Source organism: Poromitra crassiceps (assembly GCF_964638095.1).
Source record: "Poromitra crassiceps genome assembly, contig: HAP1_SCAFFOLD_280, whole genome shotgun sequence".
NCBI lineage: Eukaryota > Metazoa > Chordata > Actinopteri > Beryciformes > Melamphaidae > Poromitra > Poromitra crassiceps.
The window spans coordinates 143,025-153,024 of NW_028152120.1; the positions used below are offsets into that span (position 1 = coordinate 143,025).

The window sequence follows — 10,000 nt, forward strand, 5'->3', positions numbered from 1 at the left end:
TGCAAGAGCCTCCTACCTATCAGATCTTATTAACACTAATAAAAATAATCCTAAATTTCTATTTGACACGGTCGCAAATCTTACTCGCAAACCCTCCCCCAATACAAACTCTCCATTTACAGCTAATGACTTCCTTGACTTCTTTAACCGTAAAATTATCTGTATTAGAGATGAAATTAGCAACTCTCTATTACTCACAAAGGGTGCTAACCCCTCTCCTAGCCCTGTCCTTAGAACCTTAGACGAGAGTACTATACTCTCGAATTTTGAGACTATCTCTCTAAATGCACTTTCAAAAATTGTACTTTCATCTAAATCCACAACCTGTTTATTCGACCCTCTCCCTGCAAAGTTGATTAAGGAACTCCTTCCAATACTAGGCCCCCCCTTACTTAACATTATCAATAGCTCCCTCTCCTCTGGCATTGTCCCTACCTCCTTCAAATCTGCTGTAATCAAACCCCTACTTAAAAAGCCAAACCTTGATTCTGAGGTTCTTAACAACTTCAGGCCAATCTCAAATCTCCCCTTCCTCTCTAAAGTTCTTGAAAAAGTAGTCTCGACACAATTAACTGACTACCTCTCACATAATAAACTTCTCGATCCCTTTCAATCTGGTTTTAGATCACTCCATAGTACTGAAACTGCTCTTACAAAAGTAACCAATGACCTTCTCCTTGCGTCCGACTCTAATTTCTCCTCTCTTCTCATTTTATTAGATTTAAGCGCAGCCTTCGATACAATCGATCATAAGATCCTCCTAGACCGCTTATCTAACTACGTAGGTATCCGGGGCACTGCCCTATCCTGGCTAAAGTCATATTTGTCTGATAGGACACACTGTGTCTCATATAAAAATATCATGTCCACTTTCTCCTCAGTGAAGTTTGGTGTACCGCAGGGATCAGTCCTGGGTCCCTTACTCTTTGGAGTTTACTTACTGCCTCTTGGCGAAATCTTCCGTAGATATGGCATTAACTTTCACTGTTATGCCGATGATACCCAAATTTATATACCAATTAGACCAGACGATCGCTCTAAACTCGCTAATCTTGAATCCTGCTTAATCGCTGTTACAGACTGGATGTCAAATAATTTCTTACGACTAAACGCCAACAAAACTGAACTACTAGTTGTTGGCCCAAAAACCCAACTTCCATTTCTCACTGATCTTAGTCTGAACATTGAGAACTGCGTAATTACTCCAAACTCAAAGGTGAAAAACCTAGGTGTTACCTTTGATCCTACTCTGTCATTCGATGCTCACATTAAGGATATCACTAAAATAGCTTTCTTTCATCTCCGCAATATTTCAAAGATCCGTCCCTTGCTAAATGCAACGGATGCCGAAACCTTAATACACGCCTTTGTTTCATCTAGACTCGACTACTGTAACGTCTTATTCTCTGGCCTTCCACTCTGTAGCACAAATAAATTACAACTCGTGCAAAACGCCGCTGCTAGAATTCTAACTAGAACTAAGAAGTTTGATCATATAACTCCGGTCTTAATCTCCCTCCACTGGCTCCCAATTCAGGCCAGATCAGACTTTAAGGTGCTTCTGTTAACCTATAAATCTTTGCATGGGCTCGCACCTCCGTACTTATCTGAGCTAATCATTCCCTATGTTCCCACGCGTACTCTCCGCTCACAGGACGGTAATTATCTTACCGTCCCTAAAATTAAGAAAAAATCAGCAGGTAGCAGAGCATTTTCTTACCGTGCTCCACATCTCTGGAACCAGCTTCCTCTGTCAGTTAGGGAAGCTGGCTCCATTGAAATCTTCAAAACTAGACTCAAAACCCATTTATTCTCCCAATCATTTGGTTGTGCTTGATAGTTGTGTTTGATGATGTCATTCTCCAGAAATATTTATTAGCTCTTGAGTACATACAATCCTGAATTGCTGAGCGGGCTGTCTCAAGCCAGCAATATCATTATAAACTTATACTTGACCTAATTTAATAATATGGCATCAGTCGACCCAGTAGCTTAGATACAAAATCTAATAGCTGGTGAATAAACCTAGTAGTCCTGAATTGCTGAGCGGGCAATCACAAGCCAGCAGTATCAGTATAAACTTAGACTTGACCTAATTTAGTTTTGTTTGTTGTAGGTCATGATTAACGGTCCGCATCAACAGGGCTGAATCATTGACAGTGGTGTTAGGTGGTACTTAGACCTGAATTAGCAGTATAGTATTAGTCATCCTAAAAAATAAAAAAATAAAATAAATAAATAAAATCCTAATAAATTTTGTTGTAGGTCATGATTTACGGTCCGCATCAACAGGGCTGAATCATTGACAGTGGTGTTAGGTGGTACTTAGACCTGAATTAGCAGTATAGTATTAGTCATCCTAAAAAAAAATAAAAAAAAAAATAAATAAAAAAATCCTAATAAATTTTGTTGTAGGTCATGATTTACGGTCCGCATCAACAGGGCTGAATCATTGACAGTGGTGTTAGGTGGTACTTAGACCTGAATTAGCAGTATAGTATTAGTCATCCTAAAAAAAATAAAAATAAAAATCCTAATAAATTTTGTTTTGACCTAATTTTATTGTTGTCTATAGAGTTAGTTCCACCTCTGCGCAGATTCCCCCGCTCTCTTCTCTCTCTCCCCCTCAGGTGTCCTTCACTGGCCTGACGTACACCCCCGCCGCTGCAGCCCTAGGTCCGGCCGTCATCGCCCTAGCCACCTGCCGCTACTCCTTCTACTGTCTGACACCCCGGGCTCTTCACCACCACCGACCCCTATCCTCATCATCCTGGTCACCTGCCTGCCTAAGGGAAGGGGGGGGCCGCCGCCTCATCATCACCTCCAACTCCTATCCTCCCCTCCTCTTAATCATCACCTCCGACTCCTATCCTCCCCTCCCCTCCTCTTAATCCATGTCACCAACGCGGACTCATGGATTCCTCAGATCATCCTCATGGAACTCCCAATCTTGTTACCCTTTTTGTCACCTAGTTAATTAACTAGTATTCTCTAAACCTACGAACACTTAAAGACTGCATTTTCTATTTCTTTTTGGACTCTACTTTTTAGATTTTCAACTCCCTTCCCTGATCTTAGGATAATTTAAAAATTACATTTTTATATCCCTTCTGTTGGACTCTTTTTACATTTTCAATTTTCTGTTCTCTTGTACATTTTATTTCCATATTAAACCATTCACAGAGTTTCATTATCGGAAACTCTGTGCATGGTTTAGCCCGGCATCTCTCGGCCTGTCTCGGAGGGGAGTCCCCAGATGGGGGTCCGCTGCTGTGGCCTGGTGGGTGGGCCCGTCCCCCGCGTGGCCTGCTCTCACGCTCTCAGTCACTATGCTGGTGGCTGGGGGCTGGGGGGGCGGGTCGCGTGGGGGCTGGGTCCGCCTGGGCCGCAGCAATTGGCCCCTAGCACAACGACCTCACAAGGTTCCTCCTCAGCCAAGTCACTGGGGCAATCCATGCGGCGATCCATATGGTGGAAAGGTTTTCTTGCGTTCACTGGGGGTGAGGGGGTGCCGCTGTGTCCCGGCCTGGCCTTCCCTCCCACGCCATATGTGGGTGGGGGCCGGGTCGGGGGGCATCGGTGCTCTTCATCACTGGTCGAGGGCTGCCGGTTGGTTTAGAACAGCTTAGGTAGGCGATAGATTAGCTACAGCCTAAGGCTGACCTGTTAGTGTTCAGGCTAAAATCAGACTAGAGCAGGGTAGGATAGGCCAGATCAGGCTGTAGATTAGCTAGATACTATGTCCCAGTTAGCTCTGGTTAATGCTTAGAGTAGTCAGTTGTCTGATCTTCTCCCCCCCCCTCTCTTTCCCCCTTTCCCCGCTTCTTCCCTTCTTCCCCCTTCTTGTTCTCCTCTCTTTCCATGCTCTTTCCTCCCCCACATCCCACCGCCCCCCCCTCCCTTCTCCTGCTCTCTCCTCATTCTCCCCCCCTCTGCTCCTTCCTCTTCCTCCTCTTCTCCCCTATTTTCCTGAATCCCTGCCACTTCCTGCTCTCCCTTCTCTCACATTCCCCCTGCTCTCCTTCCCCTGCACCCTCCCACCCCTCCTTCTCTGCCTCTCTGTCCTCCCCCCTCTCTCACATTCCCCCTGCTCTCCTTCCCCTGCACCCTCCCACCTCTCCTTCTCTGTCCTCTCCTCCTCCACATTTCCCATTTTCCCCCCACCCTCGCCCTAATCCGGGCCCGTATCCTACTCCCTCCCTCCACCCTAGACCCTACCTCTACTCTCTGTCCTCCCCCCTCTCTCACATTCCCCCTGCTCTTCTTCCCCTGCTCTCCTTCCCCTGCACCTCTACTCTCTGTCCTCCCCCCTCTCTCACATTCCCCCTGCTCTCCTTCCCCTGCACCCTCCCACCTCTCCTTCTCTGTTCTTTCCTCCTCCACATTTCCCATTTTCTCCCCACCCTCGCCCTAATCCGGGCCCGTATCCTACTCCCTCCCTCCACCCTAGACCCTACCTCTACTCTACCTCCCCTGTACCCTCACATTCCCACTGCTCTCCTTCCCCTGCGCCCTCCCACCTCTCCTTCTCTGTTCTCTCCTCCTCTCTGCCCTCTCCTCCCTCTCACATTCCCCCTGCTCTCCCTCCCCTGCACCCTCTCCTTCTCTGTTCTCTCCTCCTCCACATTTCCCATTTCTCCCCACCCTCGCCCTAATCCGGGCCCGTATCCTACTCCCTCCCCTCCCTCAACCCTAGACCCTATCCCTACCCTGGCTCTCCCTCCCCTGCACCCTCATCTCTCCTCCCCTGTTCTCTCCTCCTCCACATTTCCTATTTTCTCCCCACCTCCCCCTCTCCTCCCTCCCTCCCTCCACCCTAGACCCTACCTCTACTCTACCTCCCCTGTACCCTTCCACCTCTCCTTCTCTGTTCTCTCCTCCTCTCTGTCCTCTCCCCTCTCTCACATTCCCACTGCTCTCCTTCCCCTGCGCCCTCCCACCTCCCCACATTTCCTATTTTCTCCCCACCTCCCCCCTCTCCTCCCTCCTCCCTCTCCCTCCCTCCTCCACTCTCCTGTTTTCTTCAAATGTTCAAATGTTATCTTTATTCTGTATATTCTTGTTATTGTGTGTTAGCTAGAATCAGCTAGACATACTTTCTGTGAAGCCCTCTGAGACATGCTTGTGAATTAGGGCTATATAAATAAACTTGACTTGACTTGACTTGACACACACACACACACACACACACACACACACACAGAAGCACGCACGCACACACACACACACATGGAAGCATGCACGCACGCACGCACACACACACACACACACACACATGTGAAATGAACCCTATCTGACCTCAGAGTCTCCAGGCTGCAGTGTGGACTCTCCAGAAGATCACACAGGTGCTTCACTGCTGACTCCTCCAGTGTGTTGTAACTCAGGTCCAGCTGTCTCAGATGGGAGGAGGGGTTGGACTTCAGAGCTGAGGCCAGAGAAGCACAGCTGCTCTCTGACAAGCTGCACCACTTCAATCTGAATAAAGAATAAAACATGTAGATATAAAATAAAACATTCCTGTATAGAAAACCTGGTTGAAACCATGTTTCATGATCCACTCAGAGCTGTGGAGGTTTTAAATGTACATGTTTCTAAAATGGTGAAGTCAACTGAAAGCAGCTGAAGTCAACAGGCTGCCAGGTTCAAAAAGACATAAGGACAAAGCAGCACTCATTAATATGAATGACAACATGCTGCTGCTTCAATAAACAAGCAGAGACTGAAGAGTGAGTTAGAGAGTGGAGGCTTTTCTTCACTATAAAATACATCAGCAGAAACAAATAAAAAAAGATGAGAATGTAAATTTGTGGCTGGTGGAACAAACTTCCACTTGAAAGAGTGGCATCGCTCAGCTCAACACACAGAGCTAAATTTGGACATTGTAGCCTACTTGCAAAAAGATGTTTGTGTCCCTGTAGTCAGAATTTCAGGCTCGTCAATTCCCTGTGCCAAACACATTTCTATTTACGTTTTATTTTATTTCTTTTTTTAACCAAAGGGCACAACCCAGATCTCTGTCTTTCCTCTGTGTGATTACTCACCAGCAGAGGGCAGGACAGTTTGAGTTCATACACATTGTCAAGCCCTCCTCATCCCAGCTGTGTGTTAAAAAGCAGCTCTCCTCCCTCCAGCCTGCACACAGCTTCCCCCAGACACCAGCTGCTCTGAAACACTCCCATGTCCTGCATCCTTTTGTAGTTCTCAAAGTCTATGGTTACTCTCACCCTAACCAGAGCCTTCAACAAGACTACAAGGCCTACTTGGACGTCTGCATCTATTTCCTCTTCCTGCTAAGACACACAGCCATCTTTGCTGCCCCAACAAGACATTTGCAAGACATTTGTCCCCCTCCTGCAACAGCTTCCAGTCCTCTGCAGTCAGGGCACTCCTGTACCGACCAAGCATCAGTCCAGCCACTCGCATCGATCTCACGCCTAGCCGCTCAGCCACCACCCCGGCCTCAATGATGTCTTTCCCTGCAAGACCCACCAGGTGCCCCAGGGTAACCACCACCTTGGCTGCCTTTAGGGTCCCACAAAGTCCTGGCGTGGCTGCTGTGGTGATGTCCAGCCTCGCCACAAAAACCAGAGGCTCCTCCAGCAGCCACTCCACCGAGCTGAGAGGTGTCGCTCTCAGCACCTTCATCAGTCATCATACTCTTAGCAGACCTCTATAAAAGGTGCAACATCATTGAGTGACAGTGTGTTAGGATTCACAAAGAAAAGTGACAAGCCCAGACCTCCACCTGTTTTAAGAGTCTCTCTGCAACCTGCCTCCATACCGCCCAGCCTTTCACATAAAGTCATTTCTGGATCCACTAGAGTCTAAAAGCTGCTGTTCTACTGGACAGGTGTATTAGCTCTTGACCAACCTCCTCCCTTTGTAAATACAGAACACTTGTGGGATCCAGTGATAACCTCCCCAGAAAACATCAAGCAGGAGAGCAGGAGGGAGAGAGAGAGAGAGAGAGAGAGAGAGAGCCTGGAAAGGATTAAAGCATGTACCCACAACAACATAGCATGAAAGCTGAAAAACATTTATGCAGCAATTTCAACCTATATTTGCATTTGCATGTATTTGTTGGTCTGGTAAACTTTTCAAATTCACCATAGAAAAAAGAAAGTGATAGAGACAGGCAGTTTGGAACAGACCCATAACATCTAATTATGTTCAAACAAATAAAAGCATGGATGAGGCTTCAGGTACCAGGGGAGAACAACGGATGTGCAGGACCCCATCATGCCTGTGTTCACCTTAGGCCCCCAAAACACTAAGTCCACCACAACACACACACACACACACACACACACACACACACACACACACACACACGGTGGCTGCTGAAATGAACCTAGCATCCTTTTGCTGTGAGGCAACAGCGCCACCTTGCTGCTCTCCACTTGCTGCTCTCCACATTAGTGAGAAAAGAAGCCATTGATGTGGTTGAGGATGAAAGGCTCCTCCAGTCAGTTTTCCTGCCTGTAGAAGCGTTGATGTTCTATGAAAACCTTCTAATATCTATCTCGTATAGTCACACCTCATCTGATTTGACCAAAGAACTGACATTGAGAAGAACCAAAGGCTAATAGCTTGTTCCACTGCAACATATTATGTGTAATAGTATGTGCTCTGAACGATCTGTGTAATTAACACATTAATTATCATATTTTAAATTCCTTCATTGCCTCCAAAACTCTGACATCAAAGTTTGCCCTCCATAGATGATGGAGGCCATTTTGGAGCCATGTGGAGCCCTGTGTCTTCAAAACAATGGAGAATATCATCACCAAAGTTCATCTTCATTCATTTGAAGAGACCAGGAATGTGTGAAAACAATAGGAAGACAATGTGAGTCCTAAGGCTGATTTCAGATGAAATGACTCTATATAGAAGTCCGCAAATTCTTATAATATTCATGTCAGCACATCATTACAAAATTCTGTCTGACCTCAGAGTCTCCAGGCTGCAGTGTCGACTCTCCAGAAGATCACACAGGTGCTTCACTGCTGACTCCTCCAGGTTGTAGTTGTCACTCAGGTCCAGCTCTCTCAGATGGGAGGAGGGGTTGGACTTCAGAGCTGAGGCCAGAGAAGCAAAGCTGCTCTCTGACAAGTCGCAGTACTTCAATCTGAATAAAGAATAAAACATGTAGATATATAAAAATAAAACATCCCTGTATAGAAAACCTGGTTGAAACCATGTTTCATAATCCACTCAGAGCTTTTACCCTTATTTATACAGGGGGAGTGTCACTGTGGTCTCTACCCTGTAGAGCTCGACAGTCACGTGACTTTTCGTGATGTTTTGCGCCCCGGAAGTAAGTTCCCCATTCATTTTCTCCATAGACATCTCGAAAAAATCCTTGGTAACACTTTATAATAACGTTCAGTCATAAGTCATTTATAAGCCTTTAGGTAATGATGAACTAACCATTTACAAAACATGAATACACATTTGTAGATGATTAATAAATGTTATGTTAACATACAAATGTGTTGTAAGTCATCTATACACTTTTAGATAGATATAAATAAAACATTCCTGTGTAGAAAACTGTAGAAAGCAGCTGAAGCCAACAGGCTGCCAGGTTCAAAAAGACAACAAGGACAAACCAGCACTCATTAATATGAATGACAACATGCTGCTGCTTCAATAAACAAGCAGAGACTGAAGAGTGAGTTAGTGAGTGGAGGCTTTTCCTCACTATAAAATAAAATCAGTAGAAACAAATAAACACACACACACACACACACACACACACACACACACACACACGGTGGCTGCTGAAATGAACAGCGCCCTCCACCACCATCAGTGAGAAAAGTAACCATTGATGTGGTTGAGGATTAAAGGCTCCTCCAGTCAGTTTTCCTGCCTGTAGAAGCGTTGGTGTTCTATGAAAACCTTCTAATATCTATCTCGTATAGTCACACCTCATCTGATTTGACCAAAGAACTGACATTGAGAAGAACCAAAGGCTAATAGCTTGTTCCACTGCAACATATTATGTTTAATATTATGTGCTCTGAACTTTCTGTGTAATTAACACATTAATTATCATATTTTAAATTCCTTCATTGAATCCAAAACTCTGACATCAAAGTTTGTCCTCCATAGATGATGGAGGCCATTTTGGAGCCATGTGGAGCCCTGTGTCTTTAAAACAATGGAGAATATCATCACCAAAGTTCATCTTCATTCATTTGAAGAGACCAGGAATGTGTGAAAACAATAGGAAGACAATGTGAGTCCTAAGGCTGATTTCAGATGAAATTACTTTATATAGAAGTCCGCAAATTAAGTTTCACCACAATATTCTTATAATATTCATGTCAGCACATCATTAAAAAATTCTGTCTGACCTCAGAGTCTCCAGGCTGCAGTGTGGACTCTCCAGAAGATCACACAGGTGCTTCACTGCTGACCCCTTCAGCTCCTTGTTGCCAGTCAGGTCCAGCTCTCTCAGATGGGAGGAGGGGTTGGACTTCAGACCTGAGGCCAAGTCACAGCTCCACAATCTGAATAAAGAATAAAACATGTAGATAGATATAAATAAAACATTCCTGTGTAGAAAACCTGACTGAAACCATGTTTCATAATCCACTCAGAGCTGTAGAGGTTTTAAATAAAAAGCAAGGGATGCCAGCACTCAATGAATGTCGTTTCAAGGTTTTTAATCCGTCATCAAGACCTGCACAATGGACGTTTCAGCCCACAGGCCTTCTTCAGCATTGTGACATACAAGGCGGAAATGACAATTATATATACAGATAGCATCCGGAAACACAATCAATTAAGGCAAAAACTTCAGCGAAAAGTTTCTTTCCAAATACACCACTATAAGAAACAAATACAAAAATTATTACATATAAGATATGTGAAACATAAAGCAGATGCTTTTAGAAGCTCTTTAGTGCTGCATATGAAATAGTAGCTCCAAACATGCATAAAAAAGGGAAAAGCACAGGCAATGTTCCTGCTATGACCAGTCAGGAAGTTT

At 45.1% G+C, this 10,000-nt stretch overlaps 1 protein-coding gene across 1 annotated transcript in view; it reads right to left on the reverse strand.

Moving 5' to 3' along the window:
* Nucleotides 1–10,000, reverse strand: part of LOC310770962 (uncharacterized protein) — a gene marked incomplete at its 5' end in the record, with an annotated part of 168,622 nt that overhangs the window by 64,212 nt on the left and 94,410 nt on the right. Inside the window, 3 exons of the mRNA XM_083663653.1 lie at nucleotides 5,299–5,475; nucleotides 7,949–8,128; nucleotides 9,363–9,492. Coding sequence (XP_083519779.1) covers nucleotides 5,299–5,475; nucleotides 7,949–8,128; nucleotides 9,363–9,492 — 487 coding nt within the window. The remainder of the gene's footprint in view (nucleotides 1–5,298; nucleotides 5,476–7,948; nucleotides 8,129–9,362; nucleotides 9,493–10,000) is intronic.